The sequence below is a fragment of the Culex pipiens genome, chromosome 2 (genome assembly GCF_016801865.2).
Source record: "Culex pipiens pallens isolate TS chromosome 2, TS_CPP_V2, whole genome shotgun sequence".
NCBI lineage: Eukaryota > Metazoa > Arthropoda > Insecta > Diptera > Culicidae > Culex > Culex pipiens.
In genome coordinates this window covers 51,892,494-51,918,501 of record NC_068938.1, presented here as the reverse complement: position 1 = coordinate 51,918,501, position 26,008 = coordinate 51,892,494, and the positions used below count along the sequence as shown (strand labels likewise).

The 26,008-nt window shown below is 38.3% G+C and overlaps 1 protein-coding gene across 1 annotated transcript in view; it reads left to right on the top strand.

The window, feature by feature from the left end:
* Window positions 1-21,390: 21,390 nt before the first annotated feature.
* The window catches only part of LOC120427335 (protein vestigial), a 66,263-nt gene continuing 61,645 nt past the window's right edge, over window positions 21,391-26,008 (top strand). Inside the window, exon 1 of the mRNA XM_039592186.2 lies at window positions 21,391-21,512. Within this exon, the coding sequence (XP_039448120.1) occupies window positions 21,417-21,512 (96 nt within the window). The 5' untranslated portion in view covers window positions 21,391-21,416. The remainder of the gene's footprint in view (window positions 21,513-26,008) is intronic.

Here is a 26,008-nt window from a genome sequence, read left to right as displayed (position 1 = left end):
TGTGAAAGAAAGAGCTAAAACTAAGAAAGAGGAGACTGATGCTGCAATTGGACGGGATCGATGTTTTGTCTGCTTCCAACAAGATCTCTCCCCTTGGAACTGTGCGGACCGTTTTGCCTTTTGGCCAGTTCTTCGGCATTGTCGTCCTTCGGAACTCCACAGTGCTGCTCCTGGGAATGGAATTTTCGCCGTGTTCAGATGATAGATGAGTGTGTTTAAAAATCGATAACTTTTTTCACAGAACAATACTAACCGCTCAATTTGCATTTAATTGTTTTATTCGAAAGCGGTCTCTGGTCCCAGCGGAGGCATTCAGCAAAAAGGGGGAATAAAGACCCGGATGAGCGGACAATCTGGTTCGCGGTTGATATTGGTCGCAGCAGTAATTGAAAGTTTATGCTGTGGCGTTACAAAGTTGCTGAAATGTCTCTTTTCTTGGAAATACTTTTAATCATTCATAAAGAAATCTCAACAGTCCAAAGAAAGGCACCCTTACCCTAACAATTTAGTATTCATATGCATGAGAGGACTTTCCGTTCTCAATTAATATGCGCCATTGAATGCACTTGCCGTCAGGAGCAGCAAATGAAGCAAATGGAGAGCAACGCAACGTGTATCAGTATAGGTACACTGTTGGTAGTCAATGCGATAATTAAAATAATTGAGCGGTTGAAATGTCACTGCAGTAAAGCTCAGAGCAGCAGCAGTGACTGCGTGACTGAAAATTGTGATGCGATGTGGTGAGGGCCCAGTGCGTTATTGGCTCGCTGTCGCAAATTTGTGATAATCAACATTTTGGTCATAACTCGTGAAAAAATAAATGCATGTAGAATATTATGCATTGAAGCCTTGTTTGTTTCGCGATAATGCAGTTGAAGTATCAACAACCTCCTTGCCCTGATATACAGTGTATACTAACAGGATATCGTTTCAATAAAACTACAATTACAACAATCCAGGGCATATTTTTAAAAGTTTTAAGAAAATGGGTGTTACGAATATCAATTACTTGAACATTTCAATGCATTAATAGTTATTATTCTTCAAATCTTAGAGAAACATTCAATTTATTCAATGGGTTAGTAACATTTGTGTCTCAATCTCTGTCTATGTAAAAAAACTGAAAACATCATTATTAAATAATAAAATGCTATTATTTCATACGTATTTCATATGAAACCATGAAACAGTAATCCCTGTCTCTTCTCCTTACAATATAAGCTGTGGAAAAGTTTGAAAAAATACATCAATTATTCGACTGTTGGATCAAATTTTAAGAAGACGAGGACTCAAGGACAAATAGCGATATTTTTTTGTTTTAAAATTTGATTTTAATATTTTTTTATAATTCATATATTCATAGCATAAACTAGGGATGATCAAATCTCTGATTGGTTTGCAATATGTCATAACAGTCATCGAAACCTTCGACAAACCAATTTTTTATTGATTTTTTTTTCAGTCAAGACCAAAGCAGTAAAGAGAAGTGTAAGTATTTTTGAATTGGATAATGCTTCTTCGTCGAGAGCCGATCAAAAAACGGTTTTGTTTACAACTGGCGCTTTGGATCTTGGATCTTGGAGAAATGTAAAGAAATGTCTTTTCTTTAAAATTTCACTAAAACAACAGTGCGTTCAACTGAATATTGTTTTTTTTTACATCGTCATTACATTTGCGGAATAATGATTGTCTACAGCTACAAAATGCATTATTTTTTTTGTGTTTGGTTTTGCTGGTGTAAATAAATTTAAACTAATTGATTACAAGCTTTTATCAACAAAACTGTCGGAAAATTTACATTTTCTGTTTTCTAATATTTAAATGATGAAAATGACTTTAAAATACCCGAAAAAACGAAAACGAATGCATGTTTTTAAAATTTTGTCAAGGTCGATAAAAAAGAGAAATGAGTTGAAAATTGAGATTTCAATCTGTTAAGTTATAAACTTTTGAGGATTGAAAGTAATTTTGTTATCATTTTTTACTTATTTAGTTGGATAAAAAAAACTTTGCCAAATAAAATATTTCACTAAAATGTTTAAATTAAACAAAAGACTTAAAAATTAATCATTGTAGGCAAATGCATTTTGATAAACGTTTTGAATTGGTTGCAACATTCTAGAGCGTCCAATTTTTCCGGGTTTTGAATATCCCGGGAAATTTTTTAATCAGTCATAAAATCTATGTTTTCATAATATTAAATATTTGTTCAAGCTTAAAATCATTGAATTACCTAAAAATGAAAATTTGTGACAATCTTCACTTCAATCCAAACAAGGACGACAGTTTTCAAATAACTTAAAACAATTTTAAATGGATTTTTGTTTTGTTCTTTGCTGTGCTTTAATTTTGAAATAAACTACAAATTTTAATTCCGATGTGATCCAAATTAAATAATTGTTTTATAAATATATTAATTTTATATATTTTTCTAATATGCCATGACAAGAAAAGCTTGAAAAATTTCTTTGAAAATGTCAAAAAACTAGGAGGGTAATTCTCCGCCAACTCACACAGCCGTTGCCCCGACCCCTCTTCGATTTGCGTGAAACTTTGTCCTAAGGTGTAACTTTTGTCCCTGATCACGAATCCGAGGTCCGTTTTTTGATATCTCGTGACGGAGGGGCGGTACGACCCCTTCCATTTTTGAACATGCGAAAAAAGAGGTGTTTTTCAATAATTTGCAGCCTGAAACGGTGATGAGATAGAAATTTGGTGTCAAAGGGACTTTTGTGTAAAATTAGACGCCCGATTTGATGGCGTACTCAGAATTCCGAATAAACGTATTTTTCATCGAAAAAAACACTAAAAAAGTTTTAAAAATTCTCCCATTTTCCGTTACTCGACTGTAAAAATTTTTGGAACATGTCATTTTATGGGAAATTTAATGTACTTTTCGAATCTACATTCTCCCAGAAGGGTCATTTTTTCATTTAGAACAAAATTTTTCATTTTAAAATTTCGTGTTTTTTCTAACTTTGCAGGGTTATTTTTTAGAGTGTAACAATGTTCTACAAAGTTGTAGAGCAGACAATTACAAAAATTTTGATATATAGACATAAGGGGTTTGCTTATAAACATCACGAGTTATCGCGATTTTACGAAAAAAAGCTTTGAAAAAGTTGGTCGTCATCGATCATGGCCATTCATGGTCACCCGCGACAGACACGGACGACGAAACAAAGAGAAACGCAAAAAGTAACTTTTTCAAAACTTTTTTTCGTAAAATCGCGATAACTCGTGATGTTTATAAGCAAACCCCTTATGTCTATATATAATTTTTTTTGTAATTGTCTGCTCTACAACTTTGTAGAACATTGTTACACTCTAAAAAATAACCCTGCAAAGTTAGAAAAAACACGAAATTTTAAAATGAAAAATTTTGTTCTAAATGAAAAAATGACCCTTCTGGGACAATGTAGATTCGAAAAGTACATTAAATTTCCCATAAAAAGACATGTTCCAAAAAATTTTACAGTCGAGTAACGGAAAATGGGAGAATTTTTAAAACTTTTTTAGTGTTTTTTTCGATGAAAAATACGTTTATTCGGAATTCTGAGTACGCCATCAAATCGGGCGTCTAATTTTACATAAAAGTCCCTTTGACACCAAATTTCTATCTCATAAACCGTTTCAGGCTGCAAATTGTTGAAAAACACCTCTTTTTTCGCATGTTCAAAAATGGAAGGGGTCGTACCGCCCCTCCGTCACGAGATATCAAAAAACGGACCTCGGTTTCATGATCAGGGACAAAAGTTACCCCTTAGGACAAAGTTTCACGCAAATCGAAGAGGGGTCGGGGCAACTTTTCCCGATTTCGTGTGAGTTGGTAGAGAATTACCCAGGAGCGACAACACATCCAGAGTTTTTGTAAAGGTCCTGTAAGCTATTGTCTTTCATATGTTTATAGGACCTTTTAAAAAACTCTAGAAATAAAATGATACCAGTCTATGTTAAATTTTAGATAAGTTTTGAATTTCGCCAACTGGGGAAAATCATGAATACAGGCTGAATAGGCACATGATTTCAGAGCAATAAATTTGGAAATAGGTGTACTGATTATTATGTTCTGTTCCTGTTATAACCAAAGTCATCCAAAACACGATGCAAAAAATAAACTTATATTGCTGTCTTAATTCTTTACATTTGTCGTGATTTGCCCCACATTCCGATGTTTGATGAACAATAATTTAATAAGATTTTTTTCATTTTTAAAATCTTAAATATACGTAAATATAATAACCAGTCTTAAAAAACATAAAATAATACAGAAAACATTTAAAGGGCCTGCCATTTTTCGGATTTGTGAACTAAAATTTTAACAATTTTCCCTAAAAATCTTAATTAATGCTGATATATGCTGAATACAAATTTCAATGCTTTAAAATTTGAATGTTACAATTTGTTGTAACTATGTATTCCTAAAATTTGTTTTTTTTTTTCAATTTCGGGAAATCCCGGGACAAATTAAAAAAAATCCCGGGATTCGGGAATTCCCGGTTTGGTCGCTGGATTTCCCGGGATGGACGCATTACATCTTTCATTTAAAAATAATGTGTATTGAATGTAATCAATCTGCGCCCTGATATTTTTTAAAAGGACGTGTCACAGAAGGCTGGTACAAATATTTTTAAAAGTCTTCAAAATCGGCCCCCTGGTTTAGGGCGAAATATTATTTTTTTCAAAAAACTTAAAAACTTTATTGCAAATTTATGTGCAATCGGTGGAAATCAATTCAAAGTGCATTCCCTGCATTTAGAATCATTTTTAGCATGTTTGGGTTTATTAAAACATCTTAAGAATTTTTTAAAATTTTCGATGTACAGCACCGGAAAAAATTCTTTTCGCATTTTTGTTTTGTTTTCGTTAAATATTACATTTTTGAAAATTAATGATTGCAAAACAGCTATACTAGTGTAAAAGGCATTTTTAAACACTTTTTTTATTCTTTTGTTGCGACTCTGCCTAGGACCGAGGGACAAAAACTTTGAAAAATATTTGCATCGGCCTTAGCTTTGAAAAGCGTTAAAAACGTTCCTGTTTGTGTTGTGTTTGTTTAATCGTTAGTTCGATAAAGCATCAACAAGGTATAACAAGCAATATAAAATCAAACAATTTAAGGAAAAATAAAAATAGGTAAAAATATGGCAAATTAAATTTTTGAAGCCCTAAACTAAATTTAAGCTTCCAGCAGTTTCCCAACTTTAACCGGAACCGAACCGGGTCAAGCTCCCGAAAATCGATCGCTTCCGGCATGCCAGAATCCGGCGAAAAATTGCCAACAATTTTTATCGATTTCCGGCTCGCGTGTTACGGGCTTTTCATTGACTTTCTAAAATTCCACGGAGCACACACACACAAAAACTCCCCAGATCATTCCAGTGGTCCTTTCCAGCATCTAGCAGCAAACATCCGTTCTTTTCCGTCGGTCCCCTTCCGGTCACCCCCTTTTCCAACGAGTTTCACATACCAGACTCAATCAAAAGGTTTGATGCTGCAAAACACATCATCGCAGAGCACCCTAACCTTTCTAGGTGTGTGTGTTTTTTCCGAAGAAAAAAAACGCGTCATCACGGTGAACCAAAATAAAGCAAAAAAAAAACTTCAAATTCTGCACCAAACCGTTTTAATAGAGTTTCAAAATAGCTGCACGACGACGACGACGAGAACGCTATCAGCGAAAGTTCGTAAAACCCGAAAATAATCTTCCATTACGATTTTCCACGTACCTCTCACCCGGGAAACACCCCCTCTCCCACACAACACAGCTTACAAACATTGAATCATGGAGCAACATCGCGCTTCAATGATGCAACTGCAAACATGTTTATCGCGGATTACACCCATACAAGTGCTCCCGAGTTGAGCCAAGCATTGACTAGCAGTAGGGAGATAAACTTGCTTACCTCACGACGACTCAATCATCCCGCGAGAGAGAAACAACTGGGTGTTTGGATTAACTAGCGGGCAAAACAAATGCAGTCTCGCGACGACTGAGCGAACGAGAAAGAGAGAAGAAGCGATGAGCCCGAGATTTCACCAATACTAAGCATCAGCTAACACGTGGAAAATGCTTCGCAGGAAAAGCGCATGAACTGGCGCACGGCAGATATTGATGCTGAGAGTGTTGTGTTGTTAGGATTTCTAGGGTGGTCAAGGGTACTGGAAAATCGGTTCAATGAATTTTATTTAAAATTATAATAAACAATAAACATTTTTTATCCATCCAAAATTTCAATAAGCGCTTAAATAAGGCTTATATTTCTGATTGTACACACAACTTCAATTCTAAAATTTTAGGTTTAACCCTTTATGGCCTGATGGATGATATGTGACTCACAATCAAAATTAAAAAAAACTAACCTATAATTGTGGTATGGTCATAAGTATTATTTTTCCATCATTAACTGATTAAACAAATTTTGAAATTAATTCTGAAAAATAGGTTGCTACAAAGTAAATAAAAACTTATTTGATAAAGTTCACAGGCTTGTTATAAACCTCGATTATCTAATGTTTTGAAATGTATTTCTATTAAGTTAAAGGCTTTTTCTTTATTATGTAAATTAAACAAATTAAATGTGCCATTTAGCTTTTTTCTCCAAAATCTGTCAATTCCATTAAAATTTTTAAAATTCTTAGGCCGTTGAAAATAGAGTTCGATTTGGAGCGTCGTTCCATCTGTTCAATTGATTTTTTCGCGTTCGTCGTCGGAATATTTTGGTGTTTTTCGGGTGAGTGTGTGCGTGTGCGCGTGCGTCTGCGGCTGGCTCTGGTTGCTTCGATGACAACCAGTTCGCCAGTTCTATTTGGAGCGTTGTTCCGTCGGTTCGTTTGATTTTTTTTGCGTTCATCGTCGGAATATTTTGGTGTTTTTCGGGTCAGTGTGTGCGTGTGCGCGTGCGTCTGCGGCTGGCTCTGGTTGTATTGATGACAACCTGTTCGATTTGGAGCGTCGTTCCGTCGGGTCGCTTGATTTTTTCGCGTTCGTCGTCGGAATATTTTGGTGTTTTCGGGTGAGTGTGTGCGTGTGCGCGTGCGTCTGCGGCTGGCTCTGGTTGCTTCGATGACAACCAGTTCGTCAGTTCGATTTGGAGCGTTGTTCCGTCGGTTCGTTTGATTTTTTTTGCGTTCGTCGTCGGAATATTTTGGTGTTTTTCGGGTGAGTGTGTGCGTGTGCGCGTGCGTCTGCGGCTGGCTCTGGTTGTATTGATGACAACCTGTTCGATTTGGAGCGTCGTTCCATCTGTTCAATTGATTTTTTCGCGTTCGTCGTCGGAATATTTTGGTGTTTTCGGGTGTGTGCGTGTGCGCGTGCGTCTGCGGCTGGCTCTGGTTGCTTCGATGACAACCAGTTCGCCAGTTCGATTTGGAGCGTTGTTCCGTCGGTTCGTTTGATTTTTTTGCGTTCGTCGTCGGAATATTTTGGTGTTTTTCGGGTGAGTGTGTGCGTGTGCGCGTGCGTCTGTGGCTGGCTCTGGTTGCTTCGATGACAACCAGTTCGCCAGTTCGATTTGGAGCGTTGTTCCGTCGGTTCGTTTGATTTTTTTTGCGTTCGTCGTCGGAATATTTTGGTGTTTTTCGGGTGAGTGTGAGCGTGTGCGCGTGCGTCTGCGGCTGGCTCTGGTTGTATTGATGACAACCTGTTCGATTTGGAGCGTCGTTCCGTCGGGTCGCTTGATTTTTTCGCGTTCGCCGTCGGAATATTTTGGTGTTTTTCGGGATAGTATGGATTCCACAGACAAGCAGACACTGAATTGGTGAGCTCGTTCCTTTAAGGAACATTCTACTCGAATGATTCTTGAAATATGTTTTAGTCTATCTTATCTACGTTTCGTTAAGCTTATTAAATTTAATTTTCTACCCGGGTAGATGTTGTAGTTGAAATGTCGCGATCGTTTTTCTAGTTTGTCGAGATTCACATTAAGCCGGGTTTCTGAGTGGTGCGGTGCCTGTGTGGACGCGCAGTCCTGTTTTTTCGTGTTATTTTCCGTCTCTTTTATGTCGCTGTTCGAGTGCATGGGGTGATTGGTCATTATAATTAAATAATGGCATCAGTGGTGCGGTGCCTGTGTGGACGCGCAGTCCTGTTTTTTCGTGTTATTTTCCGTCTCTTTTGTGTCGATATTTGTGTACATGGGGTGACTGGATTTCTTCTTCTTCTTTTTTCATTTATTTTTTGTTCGCGCGTTCGTTGGCCAATGAATTTTATTTTTGTTCTCTTTATATAGTTTTCGATAGAAACGATCCGATTTTTGTTTTTTGAGACAAGCAAGTCGTATTGCTGGATTAAGTCCTTTCCATATCATCGAGGATCGGAAGGCACGTCGTCGGATATGTTTTAAGGCTTATGATATAAAATAATTTTAATGAATGAAGCCCTTCCTACATCACCGTTGATCGGAAGGCACGCCGACGGAGTTTTTCTGGAGAATCGCGGTCGAATTAATACTATATTTAAATCCCTAGATAGGTATCTTTCCGCAGCCGGCTGCCTAAGATTTTTAAAATTTCAACCCATAAACAAATTGCTCATGGTCGCATCACCTACCACAGTGAATCCTGACCTCATACCCATCTTACTAACCCCTCAAAACTCATGTGATACTTTGTCGGAGACGCAGTCGATTTGGCGGTCCCATCACTCAAGTATCGGACTAACATTCCCATCCACTTCCCCGTGTCTTACCACTGGTCGTGGCCGGCGTCGGTATTGATCAGCACGATAGGGACCTTTGAAAATTGCGAAGGGGTGATGATTGGTTCCTACTTTTCATCTGTGGTCCACGGAGCAATGTTTGGGGGTCCTGGTCAATAACGAAGTAGCAACTACGGGTAGACACCAATGCTATGCTATGCTATTCACATTAAGCCGGGTTTCTTTGTTTTTTTGTAATTGTTTAATGAGAAGATTCGTTTTAAATTTCGAGCTAGATATACACCACCTTACAACTCGACCAGTCGTTTCCCGTGATAAGACTTCCGCTTAGTAATTTAGCTCGTAAAGCATGACAATGAATGTTAATTCAACGTGATTATTTAATTCCTTTTCATAACATAGTATCTTCTCAGTCATTTATTGGTTGCTTATTTTATAATAATTCAAAAATTTAAATCGTTTCTACTCCATGGTCGGTTTACTCTATGTAAATGTTATGCTGAGTATAATATTTCAACATTTAATTACATACTATTTTGATTCTTCTTTCCACAGCCGGCTGTCTAAGATTGAATCATATATGCTAAATTCAACAGCAAATAAACGGGAATTGTCTCGTCTGCCTGTGTGGATCAATCGGACCGCGCACTGGACTCACAATCCAGAGGTCGCCGGTTCGAATCCCCAGGCGGACGCAAAAAATTCTAAGTGTAAATATAGGTTTTCGGTGCCCTCTCCCCGTGCCATACCTTCACACTTAGGAGACCCGGGAGGCGGAGTCTTGTCGCAAAAAGAACGATACACGCCTGTGGAACCGTTGACGAAACCGCAAGGTTTAAGAGGGCCACATTATAAGGTGTTACGTCGATTCCGTTTTTGTCTCATCAGCAGCATCCGATTGTTTGCCTTGAGAATAATACATCACCCTATAAACAAAACTTATTGATTTTTGGGTCACATCATCATCTTCTATGATGAATCCTGACCATTACCCTTACCCACTAACAAAATCCCAAGTAGAAGTAGTTTTTCCGGCACACGTGGGGGTGTGGATATCGTATAGAACCCACCCTTGGTAGCAACCTGTGCTAACTAACATTCCCGCCCCAATCCCCCGAGAACTACAAACTGACATGGCGGGCGCCGTTGGTGGCCAATGACTGTTACTTATTCGCACCTGCTCTAGTTTTGATGATCTTGTTGTTTTATCTTTTCAGCGCATTCATGCATGCTGTTGATAAGAGAAACATCATTAGATCGTTGAATCCTTTGAGTGGTAGTGCTGATAGGATATTACGGTCCTGTTCAGCAACGGAGAAGGACAACCATGGGTGGTCTCTCATGCTCATGCTCATGCTCATGCTCATGCTCATGCTCATGCTCAATTTTCAATGGGATCTATCAATACAGTCCAGACTCGGACTCGGTCCCAACAATAGTAAAATGGACAATCCTATAATAGATATATGATAAGGTTTGAGTGACAGATTAATCAGACAGGAAAAAATGGAGGCCTCGGAAAAATATCACTTCGGATAAACAAACCAGGAGTTGTTTGTTGTTGTCTTATTTTTGATTGTCGATCTTAAGCATGACCCCTAAACTACGCTAAAATGATTTAATTTTTTTAAATCCAATATGGTGGTTATGAAAAATTGGAAAAAAAACGTTTTGCTTTCAATAAGCAATACACTATTAAAATGTTACTAAAATGGGGTCACAAAATTCGAATTTGATGTTATAAACTAGGAAAATAAAAAAAAACTTTTTTTTGTTCGTGATTCGATTATCCGAAGTCCCTAACAAATCTGCGGATAAAAGAGGCATAAACACCCATGGCGCATAGAACCTTTTGAAAAACAAATGCTCCTGATATCTCCAAGACAAGAAATATAAAGCCAGAATGAAAATGTCATTGAAATTTATCTCGGAAACGGAATCGACGCAACACCTTAGAATGTGGCCCTCTTTAACCTTGCGGTTTTGTCAACGGATCCACAGGCGTGTATCGTTCTTTTTGCGACAAGACTCCGCCTCCCGGGTCTCCGGGACACGGGAGAGGGCACCGAATACCTATATAAGCACTTAGAATTTTTGCGTCTGTCTCGTGATTCGAACCAGCGACTTCTGGATTGTGAGTCCAGTGCACGATACGATTGATCCACACAGGCAGAAATCTATCTCAGTAAAATTTGTGAAAAAATTCTTCCTTGAAAGGCCACCCTACTTCCTTGCTCCACTGATAAACCACCGCAAATGCACTTTTCCTTTAATCTTTCTCATCACTCAATGCATTTATGTCTTACTGAACGCCCTCCACTGGTGTATTAGTGCTGTCTACCTTATCTTAATCATTCTCCTCTGCACTTCACAGCGGATTAATGCACTCTCGCCTGGTTTTATTATCTATGTGTGTGTGAGGAGAGAAACTTTATATAATATTTTACCACGCCTTTCGTAAAATTGAATGAAGTTTTTATATAAAATTTTAACCACGCCTCCTCTCTCTTCTCTTGTTTTTCGATTTCAAACCGGTTTCCCACTCACACTAACACAATCCCTCACCCGTTTCGACTGTTTGATTGGTTCGCTTGCTTGTTGTCTTCATCACTCTCCGCGCTGTGTGAGTGTGTGTGCCCGCGCGCGTTGAATAGCTGCACGAAAAACGGGTTCCTCCACCAACTCGAAATTCTTCTGTTTCAGTTGATTTTTCGGATTTGCTACACGCGCGCGCGTCCTTCAGCTGCTGCCGTTGAGCCGGATCGCGCCAGTATCGTTCGCTGAACTCCCGCGTTCTCTCCCGCGCGCTGTTGCTTCTGTCGTGTTGACGTCTTCGTTGTCGTAGTCGCGCGCGGCGTGCTGCGTCCTGGGTGTGTGACACATTGTGGTCGATGCAGTTTTGCGGACCGGAAATTCCTGCTCGTAGTTGCTGGTAGTGTCGTAGCCCCAAAACCGTCGACGCGCCCTCCGAGTGTGACGTCTTAAATTCTTCGGATGAGCTCAAGTGCATGCATGCATCCATGCTGTGTTGTCGCTGGGTGTGCATCTAGACAAGTGCTACCAAGAAGAAGAAGCTGAAGAAGCCAGCGTGTGTGCGGTTGGGAAAACTTTGACCATAAAAGCTGTCACCGCGTGTGTGCCGGCGTGGATGATTGATCGAGTGTTTGACATTGAGTCAGGTGTAAAGTGAACATGCACTAGAAATTTCGCAGCTCGTGCGCACCAGAGAGACTTCAACTGCAATCAGTGATTTATGGTCAGTAGTTTGAAGAGTTGTTTCCGCAGCGACTCCAATCGCTGGACGTAAACGGAATCACCCCATCGGCGGCAGTCGAGTCGTGGTCGTAAAAAAAGGGCCTCAACGGTGCCTATAAATAAAGGCACCCCGTGTCAGACTACAAAATAGTCCAAAACTTTCCGCCATCACAACACGGTTGTTTAGAATTCTGCAAGTCAGCGATCGATCGATCGGATGACAACATCGAACGCGAGGCAGAGTTGCCAGATTATCAAAGTATGAAAAACTTATGTCCAACTTTTTGTATGATCAAATCAACTTTGTGTTTAAGTAATAACAACATAAATTCAATGTAAAATGGTTCGAACACAACCATTGCTAGAAGAACATTTGGATGCACTTTTTGTACACGTGTTGTCATAAATAGAGGTTTCCAAAAAAAGTGTCCACTTGGTTTATGGGTGGTCCCAAAACTGTGTTCACGTGGTTTATGGATGGCCTCTAACCAAACATTCATCGGTAGGTTGTCCTAGATGGCAGGTCCATGTAAAATCAACAATATATTGTTTTTAACATGAATAATGTGTTTAAAAATAAAATAAAATCAGTTTTTAAGCCATATTTTTGTGGAAAATTCCAGTCGCGCTTGTGTGCTTTGTGCGTCGTTTTAAGGACGTTTGTAATGGATGCCGAAAACGCGACTTCGGAAAAGTTAAGGTCGCATGAAGACTTTCTTTAAACACTTGGAGTGTACTTACAGTTACTCCTATATCAGACGTGGTTTTCAACAAAACCGCACAGGGACTTTATTGAAATAATGATAAGCATAACTACTGTACTCCATGGTATATTCCAAGCAAGAGTGTCGTATTTTAAAAGTGATATTTGTAGATTCGTGGTAGATTTTCTGGAAATATTTCGCTATCATCGAACTGTCTAAATTCTACCAAATCATCTACCACATTGTTCCCATAAAAGACTGTGGTAATAAAGTATAAAACGCGATCATTTTTTGGCAGTTAGGGAAACTATACCCTTTCTCAGTCTTTTTTTATTATGGCTGATCAGAACTTTGATCATGAATCATTGTTGATATCATTGTTCATTGTTAATACATCTGAAAATGTTGATTCAATAGCGGAAAATGGCAAAAGTGATGAGAACTGGTAAAACGGGTTAGTGTGATTAAAATGGGTATATTTCCCCTAACTAACCGCCATCAAATTATTTCAACACAATTGATAAAAACCAAATTGCAAACACACTAAGTTCTTCTAAGAAAGCATTTGCATGTCTGCCATGTCAATTTTTAAAACGATGAACAATATCTGCAACATAAAGTTATGAAATAATTTATTGATATCGTTCATTAAAAAATAACAGTGGTGCGTTTTAATCCAAATTTTAGTTTTATAAACCTAAACCTCATTTTTATATTTTGTGTTCAAAAAGTCACTCAATTGGTTTATTAGTAGACACCCCCAAACTTGGAACACCTTTGAAAAATTTGTCGATGGTTTTAATAAGGAAACTTTTAATTTTACCTTAAAATTTTCAGGAACTTTCTTGCTATTTCGCTCCTAAAAGTTGTTTTTTTCAGCAATTTCTGTTTTTCAAAGCCATTTTATTAAGAGAAACAAAAAAACAGCGAGAAAATATACCGATCCAAAATTGTGGGACGTTATTGCAATCAGCTAAATGCTGAATTTTACTGTTAATTGCACAAAGAAATGATCTAAGGACTAAAAAATCAATCGTTGATCTTAATTTCGTTGTTTTCAACAATTCAACCATTATTTTGGATAATCATCGATGCATCAATCGAAAGATCTCATCTTTATGTTAAATAATCGATTTTTCATTAATTTTGGAATATTGGACGTTCTCTTAACTGCTCCAAATATGAGGGATAACTGTTACATGAGAGTAATCACGATGTCAAAACATTTTAAACATGTCTTTAGAACCAAAGTATCAAATCATTAACGACCCCCAGGTCTTTTGTGGTCTCTATTGCAAGTTGCTGCTCGAACTAGGAGTCCAAAGGCTTGAATGGGGAGAGCACCCAAACCTATTTTTACTCCAAGGAACCTTCCACTCCAGGGTTCGAACTGACGACCTTTGGATTGCGAGTCCAACCGCCGCCAGCGATTCCACCGGAGCAGGCTTGGTTTGGTGTATTGTTTGTCTTTATAGCAGGGAGACGACTCCCACACCTGGAATGACTTAATGGCCTAACAATAACCAAGGCTGGGACCGACGTTTTACTTCCTCATCCGATGGAAGGTTGGAACAGATGGGAAGCTTAACCATTCTGCCAAGCCTGCTGCTGCGTCTTAAGAACTAGTAAAAAATATAGATGATTGTATTTCTTGTAAAATTTTAACAGTTCAAAAACAGAATAGGTTTACAAATTTGTAAACATTTGAATAAATATTCAAATAGTTTTTTTTTTAATGTTTAGACCAATTTGTAAACCTTTTCTTTTTTTGAACTGTTAAAATGTTACAAGAAATTCGATCATCTATATCATCATTTCTAAAGACGCAGCAGCAGGCTTGGCCTAATGGTTAAGTTGAATCATTCATCTTTTAAGCCGTTGTCAGCCTTTTCAAGTGGTTAGATTTGGCAAATTATTAAAAACGATTGGCAATCATCATATTTTGTATAAATTATGAAAATTTATAAATCAAGTTTATATCGTTTGGAATGCATTTCAAAATCTGGTTAAATCTTCGCGACCTTCGCGAATTTTGCGGATTTTGCAAAAATCTAAATTGCTCTCACTGAGCTGGATTCACATAAATCTTTGTTCTTTCTTCTGGAAATACAAGATTTTCACAAACATTTTCACTATCTATCGAAATCTGCGTTGCATCCTTGAAGACAGGCTCACAAGAACATTCAGCAGAAATCCACGAAATCCGCGGCACGAAAATCGCGAAGATGTTTAACCAACCTTAATTTGTAATTAAGAAATTACCAGAGGTTAATTTTTGTTGGCCTAAGTCAGCCTCACTCACACTACCACAATAACATAAATCAATAAAACATTTGTGTTGAAAAGGGGTATCTTCACGAAAATTGTTTTTTTTAATATTACAAACTCCAAACAATTTCATTTAATTTGGCAACCCTGCCGGCGCACCGTGTGCAAAACTCAACAATTATATTTAGAATTGCATGTGAATCTGGGATGCTGAGCTTGCACGTACTGGCCTGTCAACGATCGAGACGTGATCGACGAGACATCGATTGCGTAATACCTTCACAGTCACACACTCATACCACATCGCAAAAATGCGATCCTACCGTTGATCTCACGCAGTATTTCGACGCAATTCGACGATCGCGTGCAATGCACCGCTGTAATGCCGCGGGTATTTCAATTATTGGTGATCTATTTCTCCCCCCTGCGGTGGAGGACTTCGAAAAATTGCTGTTCAGAATCTGGCGAGAATCTTGGGTCATAACTCAATTAAGATAATTGGATCCGTTCGTCTAGTTGTAGAGATATTCAACCAGACGAAAAAAAAATATGTCAAAAAGGTGACCGCAATGCACCTTCCACCGGAGCACGGGGAAGGGTGGGTTAAAATTACAAACATTTTGGCAGTGTCGATGTAAAAGTAGTCGGATATGTACTCCTGGGTTCAACTATTTTGAGAGTGATCGTGAGCGATGGCAGAGGTGTGAGTCAGGTTTAGATGGGTTGAATAAAACTTACAAATTTGACTTTTCGCCTTGTATACTGCCGTTCTACGCATAATTGTCCCATGTCATTTTTGGTCGATTCTGACTTTTTGTCATTTTTAAATTTAGTTTGACGTTTACTTTTCGAAAAACAAATAAAATCTAGTACTTTGTTCGGAAAAACCTTGGAAACAACACCAAGCCTGTTTGTCCCATCGTTGTACTTCTACGCATAATTGTCCCACCAAGTATTTTTTTTTCGTTAAATCACTAGTTCAACAGAATATTATGTCTTGTTTACCTATTGTTCAGCAAGAGGATTACAAATAAAGGTGATAAACTGCTAACTGGGGTGGTTAGGAACTTATGGGGTGAACAGGACAATTATGCGTAGAAACACAAAAAACGGTCGCAAAATTTCAATCGCGTTTTTCTCAGTTGTACTTTTTTGAACATGGGACAATTATGCGTAGAACGGCAGTATTGGAATGTACAGAAATTATTTTCTGACTTAAAGTTATTTCAAATTTTCAACATTTTCAAAAAAGTTAAAATTCTCAATCTAAGATAAAACCCAACGCAACCGTCCATCCATAGCCGTCGGCAGTGCCACCACTTGCACTAATTAGTATTCACCACCAGTCGCCGTCCAATTTCCGTTAAACAACGCAACACTCAACATGTAATCGTCGTCGTCGCTGCTGCTGCTGTAACATCCTCTCTTTATGCTTGAATTTTCCCTCTGTGACCACATCTTGGCCGTTGTTGTCTGGATTTTCCACTTGGCACGTTTTCTTTTTTGCTAATTTCCTACTTAATGGAAAAACGAAACAATTTCTTTCAGCCGGGATTTGAAACCAAACAAAAGCAAATCAAAGTTGGTTCCCGAGGGCAACAAAAAAGAGACCAAGTCAGGAAAACATGATTGCAGCTAATTAGCATATTTATTTACAGTTTTATGCGAGTTTAATTGTTCTATTTACTCGCGTGGAACATCACACCGACTCGACTGCTAATTACGGTGATTCCGGTACTGGGTGATTCGAGAACTCCGTTTTACGACTTCAGAGGTCTCTAAATCGCTTCATTTTCTTTGCAGGTCAACGGCTGAAGACTTCAAGGAGCTCGAACCGAAAAGTGTTAAAATTAATCATCTCCCATTAGGAACAGCAAAAAGTGTTTAAACAGTGCATCATTAATCAACGGAAAATTTAATATAGAGAACACGCGTGATTCGTTGTCGTGGTGCAACCAGAAGCTCCCCCTGTGAGTGTCAGTCGAGGGGTCCGACAAGAAAAACGAGCAGAAATTAACGAAACGCGTCGTACCACCCCGTCCTCGTTGTTCCTCCCTTCAAGAACGAACCTGCAACGCCAGGGGAAGATGATTTAAAATTTTAAATCAGAACTCGTTTTTCAAACTAATACGTATTTTATAGCGGCCCAAACGAGGATAACTCAAAAGTGTGCACCAGTGTGAGTGGAGGCCAAGTGAAAAGTGTGAACCGAAAATAAAACTGCCAACGGTTTTTGAGGCGATTTTGAGTGATTTGAAGACCCCTGCCAGTGACAGGCGCTGAAAAGGGGGGCGCGAAAAAAAACCGACGTTGCCAATTAGTGCCGCCCAGGTGGAGCTGCGGGAAGAAGACACGCTCTCGCAGGGAGTGCAAAACTAGACGCGCCGAGAAACCACCACCGGACTTGTTGGTGGCGGCGGTGGTTTTCTGCACGGTGTCCGGCCCGCGACAATGGCAGTGTCCTGCCCGGAAGTGATGTACGGAGCATACTACCCATACCTGTACGGCCGCGCCGGACCCAGCCGACCCTTCTACCAGTATGAGCGGGTGAGTTGTTTGAGCGTAGTTACAAGGTGAATTGTACTCGTATTTTCGCCAACTTGCACAGTAAAAAAGTTGAATTTTGAAAGCTTGAAAAATTCTATTGTTTAATGCTGCCACTTGCAGGAAGAAATTTAATCTCAATTCGTTGTCGTCGTGCTCACTTGTCGTACGAGCATTTTGGGCCAAATTGAGTTAAAAACGCCATTTTATGCATCTCTCAATGCCACATCTTTTGACCTTCACAGATCCCCAAAATTCGATTTCAATCCTAAGATATTCAATGAAAACCAAAAAAGCTCCGAAAAATTTTGTCACTTTTCATATAAAAGTAGTTTCCATCTTGTCGTGCTATCTTGTCACTCCCTGAAAATTGATGTAAGTGCGACAAAAGGCTAAACGGATTTTAGGTCATGATGCGTTTGACGCACGTACAAGCTAGACTATCGTAAACATTTGTAATAACTCGGGACTCCAGCAACCAACTTCAACAAAACTTCGAGACAATGCACAGAATGGTCAGCCAAACAAAACGTGTTTGTTATTGTTTACATTGCGTGCTCTCTTTTTTGTTTACTCAATGTCAAACATTAAAATGCGTTTTTCTCGGAACGTCAAAATGGCGGGTGCGACAAGATAGCACGACGACGTCGAATTGACGAGGAATAAGATGTTAATTTACACATAAAAAAAATACTGTACATTTCTTCTGACACAAATTCTGTCAACAATTCCCTGATGTAATAATTACATGGTTTTATGACCATGCAAATCTTGGTGCTGAAAAGAGGAAATGCGTAACGTGATTTTCGAATGATCCCCTCCAATACATTTGAAAATATAAACAAATAAGGAAAATATGCTGAAGCTCAAGCGTGACTTAGTTTTTAATGATAAAATGATATAAATATTTTGAAACTTTTGAAATACTTTGATGCTTTAGTTTTTGCTGCAAAACTGAGTGTTTCGCGAGTTTAAAATTGATCGCTAAACGTTTAGCAGTCAAAAGAGGTCTATCTTGGTTATCAACTTCCATGCGTTGGATGTTGATGAAATTATGATTGAAAAACATGCCCAATGTATAGTCCGAAAGAATAATGAACAAGTTTTTTAGAAGCAGATGAGCGCAGTGACAATTATCCGAGCGGAATCAATTGAAAAAGACTCGACCTTCCTAAGAATTGTTGACTCCAACTCAAAGTTCAAAATTGAGGCCGATTTGCGAACCACACCGAAGTGCAAATGATCAGCAAATTTTAATAACTTTCAACCATCTAAGATTTTTTTAGTCTGTAGTCTGTGAGCTGAAAGATAAGATGACACAAAAATTAACACAAATTGGACCTTGTATTAAATTGAAGATATTTAAAATTTAATAACGCTACTTAAACACTATTCTAAACTAAAAAAAGTTATGCAAAAAAAACTAAGTTTTTGAAAAATATTTGCATCGGCCTTATTCTGTGTTTTTATAATCAAGATAATTGTGTTGTTCAATTGGAGTTTTATAATTTCTTCAAATTAGACATATATTTTTCTAGTTCTTTTATGAAATAAGTTAGTTTTTTTTAATAAAATGATTCTCTTTTGATTTCCACGTTTGTTTAGTTAAATGTTTTTATTCGGGCTTTTTTTAATAACCGAACTTTTCTATTAGGCTCCTTTTAAATGTAGTTTTCCATAAAAAATTAAAACATATAAAATAAACGAAAAATTCACACAAATTAAATAAATAATTTTAAATGAGAAATTGCTTATATATTTTCCAAGGCTCGATCTAAAACGTAAGTGGAATTTTTATGCCATTTTTTTCATTTTAGCATACTTACTCTTATTAATGATTTTTTTTAAACAAGTCGTTAAAATTAATGTTTAAGGTATTTATTTTCATTTAACTCAAGAGTTTTTTGATTAGGCCGTTGCAAATATTTTTCAACGTTTATGGGGGCAAAAAAATATTTTTTTCGAAAAACTTCGAATTTTGATTGAAAATTCAAGTTTAATCAACCGAAAACCAGTTAAATTTTCTGCGTTTATAATAATATTAAGCATGTTTGAACTCCTTTGAAGACTTTTTAAATTTTCATAGATACCAATGTACAGTCCCACGAAAAGTTTTTTTTTTCGCGAAAAAAAAATTTACGTTGATGCATCGATATTTTGAAAACTTATAATTGAATAGCAACTGGACGCGTGTAGAATGCATTTTAAAACACTTTTTTCATCTAAATGTTGAAATCTAGGCTTGAAATTTCAATTTTTTTTTTACTTTTCCCTATCGAAAATAACAGAATGGAAAATTAATATCTTTCAATAACAGTACTAACAAGTTCTACTTTTCAGCATTGAAATGGTGCTGAAAAGTTGAACTTTTCAACACTTGTTTTGAAATGTAACATGCTTCAATATTTGTTTTGTTTTGAACGATGAATTTACTTAACACATGGATGAATGACATAAAATTCCCATCAATTTTTGAAACATTTTGCTTGCCAAAAATTCAACGTTAAATTTTGTCATTGTTTATTATTATGTGAAGTTTTACAGTGGTTTTCGATAAATAAAGAAGAAAAACTAACTTAATCCACCTATGTGCTTGGTGCCTTTCTCACTCCTTTCCAACAATGGGTGATATATTATACAGTATGTAAAAAAAGTATTTACACCTCTTGGGCACTATGCACATTTTGTGATGAAACTTGTAAAAAATTTAAAGTTTGACAGGAACCTAGTACTACGTTTTGTTCAGAAACTCATGCCAAACATTTTGCTACAAAAAGCTCATGAAAAGATGATTTCTATAAAAAGTTATATAACAAATACTATTACGAAAATAAAAAAGGTGCAAAAAAAGTTTGTACACCTTTCGAAAAATTAACATAAATAATGTTATTTGTTGACAAATCACCATAAATCCAGTCTCCCAACTCCAAATAGGCATCCTTGACTGATTAAAAAAATAATTTGGATTGAATATAAAGTTTACTAACTACTTAGTATAAAAGTTTATATAACTCTGGAAATTCTATTTAAAACTTATCTAAACTTAATTTTGCAAACTTTTAATTCAACTAAATGTCAATATATTACCATAGAATTGCTAAAAAAACATTTTGGAGTGGGTATAACACCGTTTTGGGGGTATTTGTATCGATAGAATAGATTTTTCGTTGGAATTTCGTACCAACCCGGAATTACGTCGTAGGAAAATCCGCCGGCATCCGAACCGGTCCACGATTCACAAGTCAACCTATGTGGAATCGGAAAGGGCATAAAATTTCCGATCTTTTGATACCCATACATCTAGGTTTTCTTTAAAACCTACGTTTTTAAATACCTGGGCAAAAAGTAAGTTTGATCCACGAGAACAAAAATTAAGAAATTCCATACATTTTTGGCAGGTTGCTCAAACGAAACCATAACAACGTTTTTGCTTAGGTATTTAAAAACGTGGGTTTTATAGAAAACCTGGATGTATGGGTATCAACAGATCGGAAATTTTATGCCCTTTCTGATGCCACATAGGTTGACTTGTGAATTGAGGACCGGTTCAGATGCCGGCGGATTTTCCGACGACGTAATTCCGGGTTGGTACGAAATTCCAACGAAAAATCTATTCTATCGATACAAATACCCCCAAAACGGTGTTATACCCACTCCAAAATGTTTATTTAGCAATTCTATGGTAATATATTGACATTTATTTGAATTAAAAGTTTGCAAAATTAAGTTTAGATAAGTTTATATAGAATTTCCAGAGTTATATAAACTTTTATACTAAGTAGTTAGTAAACTTTATATTCAATCCAAATTATTTTTTTAATCAGTCAAGGATGCCTATTTGGAGTTGGGAGACTGGATTTATGGTGATTTGTCAACAAATAACATTATTTATGTTAATTTTTCGAAAGGTGTACAAACTTTTTTTGCACCTTTTTTATTTTCGTAATAGTATTTGTGGTTTTCTGCACGGTGTCCGGCCCGCGACAATGGCAGTGTCCTGCCCGGAAGTGATGTACGGAGCATACTACCCATACCTGTACGGCCGCGCCGGACCCAGCCGACCCTTCTACCAGTATGAGCGGGTGAGTTGTTTGAGCGTAGTTACAAGGTGAATTGTACTCGTATTTTCGCCAACTTGCACAGTAAAAAAGTTGAATTTTGAAAGCTTGAAAAATTCTATTGTTTAATGCTGCCACTTGCAGGAAGAAATTTAATCTCAATTCGTTGTCGTCGTGCTCACTTGTCGTACGAGCATTTTGGGCCAAATTGAGTTAAAAACGCCATTTTATGCATCTCTCAATGCCACATCTTTTGACCTTCACAGATCCCCAAAATTCGATTTCAATCCTAAGATATTCAATGAAAACCAAAAAAGCTCCGAAAAATTTTGTCACTTTTCATATAAAAGTAGTTTCCATCTTGTCGTGCTATCTTGTCACTCCCTGAAAATTGATGTAAGTGCGACAAAAGGCTAAACGGATTTTAGGTCATGATGCGTTTGACGCACGTACAAGCTAGACTATCGTAAACATTTGTAATAACTCGGGACTCCAGCAACCAACTTCAACAAAACTTCGAGACAATGCACAGAATGGTCAGCCAAACAAAACGTGTTTGTTATTGTTTACATTGCGTGCTCTCTTTTTTGTTTACTCAATGTCAAACATTAAAATGCGTTTTTCTCGGAACGTCAAAATGGCGGGTGCGACAAGATAGCACGACGACGTCGAATTGACGAGGAATAAGATGTTAATTTACACATAAAAAAAATACTGTACACTAAATCCCCCATGTGCGCTCTTTTTGGGGGGGCGCACACCGGGGGAGAGCGCAATTCGGGGGAGCGTTATTTCGGGGTTTGAGCGCAAACGGGGGGAGCGTTATTTCGGGGTTTGAGCGCAAATCGGGGGAGCGTTATTGCGGGGTTTTGGCGTAAAATGGGGTTTTCTTTTTAAATGTACTTTATTTACATATAAATGAAACATTTGTATAAGGGGTCATCCATAAAACACGGATAAGGGGCCATCCACAAATCTGGGTATCCAAGAACTCCCGGAAGTCATGCCCTAGATATCTACTTGATCAACGGGGGTCTATATGGGTGTATTAACCATCGGTATAGCTTCAGGTAGCTTCAGTGAACCACGATGGATCTTCTGGGTTACGTTGGATTGTTATGGGCCCTCCAGGAACTCCCGGGAGTTATGACCTGATGATCTACCTGATCAACGCGGGTCTATATGGGTATATTAATCATCGGTATAGCTTCAGGTAGCTGCACTGAACCACGATGGATGCTCTGGAGTTCGTTGGATTGTTATGGGTCCTCCAGGAACTCCAGGGAGTTATGACCTGATGATCTACCAGATCAACGGGGGTCTATATGAGTGTATTAACCATCGGTATAGCTTCAGGTAGCTCCAGTGAACCACGATGGATCTTCTGGGTTACGTTGGATTGTTATGGGCCCTCCAGGAACTCCCGGGAGCTATGACCTGATGATCTACCTGATCAATGGGGGTCTATATGGGTATATTAATCATCGGAATAGCTTCCGGTAGCTTCAGTGAACCACGATGGATATTCTGGGTTACGTTAAATTGTTATGGGTCCTCCAGGAACTCCCGGGAGTTATGACCTGATGATCTACCAGATCAACGGGGGTCTGTATGAGTGTATTAACCATCGGTATAGCTTCAGGTAGCTTCAGTGAACCACGATGGATATTCTGGGTTACGTTGGATTGTTATGGGCCCTCCAGGAACTCCCGGGAGTTATGACCTGATGATCTACCTGATCAACGCGGGTCTATATGGGTATATTTATCATCGGTATAGCTTCAGGTAGCTTCAGTGAACCACGATGGATCTTCTGGGTTACGTTGGATAGTTATGGGCCCTCCAGAAACTCCCGGAAGTTATGACCTGATGATCTACCTGATCAACGGGGGTCTGTATGGGTGTATTACCCATCGGTATAGCTTCAGGTAACTTCAGTGAACCACGATGGATATTCTGGGGTACGTTGGATTGTTATGGGTCCTCAAGGAACTCCCGGGAGTTATGACCTGATGATCTAGCTGATCAACGGGGGTCTATGTGGGTATATTAATCATTGGTATAGCTTCAGGTAGCTTCACTGAACCATGATGGATGCTACTGAAGTTACCTGAAGCTATACCGATGATTAATTCATCCATATAAACCTCCGTTGATCTGGTAGATGTCCAGGTCATGACTTCCAGGAGTTCCTGGACGACCTATAACAATCCAACGTACCTCAGAGTATCCTTCGTGGTTAGGTGAAGCTACCTGAAGCTATACCGAAGATTAATGTATTCATATGGGCCCCCGTTGATCAGGTAGTTCATCAGGTCATAACTCCCGGGAGTTCCTGGAGGACCCATAACAATCCAACGTACCTCAGAGTATCCTTCGTGGTTAGGTGGAGCTACCTGAAGCTATACCGATGATTAATGTATTCATATAGGCCCCCGTTGATCAGGTAGATCATCAGGTCATAACTCCCGGGAGTTCCTGGAGGACCCATAACAACCCAATATGGCGAAGGGTATCCATCGTAATTCATGAAGCTACCTGAAGCTATACCGATGGTTAATACACCCATATAGACCCCCGTTGATCAGGTAGATCATCAGGTCATAACTCCCGGGAGTTCCTGGAGGACCCATAACAATCCAACGTAACCCAGAATATCCATCGTGGTTCACTGAAGCTACCTGAAGCTATATCGATGATTAATATACCCATATAGAACCCCGTTGATCAGGTAGATCGTCAGGTCATAACTTCTGGGAGTTCCTGGAGGACCTATAACAATCCAACATGGCTAAGGGTATCCATTGTGGTTCACTGAAGCTACCTGAAGCTATACCGTTGGTTAATACATCCATATAGACCCCCGTTGATCAGGTAGATCATCAGGTCATAACTTCCGGGAGTTCCTGGAGGGCCCATAACAATCCAACGTAACCCAGAAGATCCATCGTGGTTCACTGAAGCTACCTGAAGCTATACCGATGATTAATATACCCATATAGAACCCCGTTGATCAGGTAGATCATCAGGTCATAACTCCCGGGAGTTCCTGGAGGACCCATGACAATCCAACGAACTCCAGAGCATCCATCGTGGTTCAGTGAAGCTACCTGAAGCTATACCGATGGTTAATACACTCATATAGACCCCCGTTGATCAGGTAGATCATCAGGTTATAACTCCCGGGAGTTCCTGGAGGACCCATAACAATTTAACGTAACCCAGAATATCCATCGTGGTTCACTGAAGCTATCGGAAGCTATACCGATGTTTAATACACCCATATAGACCCCCGTTCATCAAGTAGATATCTAGGGCATGACTTCCGGGAGTTCTTGGATACCCAGATTTGTGGATGGCCCCTTATCCATGTTTTGTGGATGACCCCTTATACAAATATTTTATTTATATGTAAAAAAGTACATTTAAAAAGAAAACCCCATTTCACGCCAAAACCCCGCAATAACGCTCCCCCGATTTGCGCCACTTAGAGCGTTATTTGGGGGGAGCGTTATTTCGGGGTTTGAGCGCAATTCGGGGGGCGCAAAACGGGGGAGGCGCAATCGGGGGGAGCGTATTTAGGGGATTTAGTGTACATTTCTTCTGACACAAATTCTGTCAACAATTCCCTGATGTAATAATTACATGGTTTTATGACCATGCAAATCTTGGTGCTGAAAAGAGGAAATGCGTAACGTGATTTTCGAATGATCCCCTCCAATACATTTGAAAATATAAACAAATAAGGAAAATATGCTGAAGCTCAAGCGTGACTTAGTTTTTAATGATAAAATGATATAAATATTTTGAAACTTTTGAAATACTTTGATGCTTTAGTTTTTGCTGCAAAACTGAGTGTTTCGCGAGTTTAAAATTGATCGCTAAACGTTTAGCAGTCAAAAGAGGTCTATCTTGGTTATCAACTTCCATGCGTTGGATGTTGATGAAATTATGATTGAAAAACATGCCCAATGTATAGTCCGAAAGAATAATGAACAAGTTTTTTAGAAGCAGATGAGCGCAGTGACAATTATCCGAGCGGAATCAATTGATAAAGACTCGACCTTCCTAAGAATTGTTGACTCCAACTCAAAGTTCAAAATTGAGGCCGATTTGCGAACCACACCGAAGTGCAAATGATCAGCAAATTTTAATAACTTTCAACCATCTAAGATTTTTTTAGTCTGTAGTCTGTGAGCTGAAAGATAAGATGACACAAAAATTAACACAAATTGGACCTTGTATTAAATTGAAGATATTTAAAATTTAATAACGCTACTTAAACACTATTCTAAACTAAAAAAAGTTATGCAAAAAAAACTAAGTTTTTGAAAAATATTTGCATCGGCCTTATTCTGTGTTTTTATAATCAAGATAATTGTGTTGTTCAATTGGAGTTTTATAATTTCTTCAAATTAGACATATATTTTTCTAGTTCTTTTATGAAATAAGTTAGTTTTTTTTAATAAAATGATTCTCTTTTGATTTCCACGTTTGTTTAGTTAAATGTTTTTATTCGG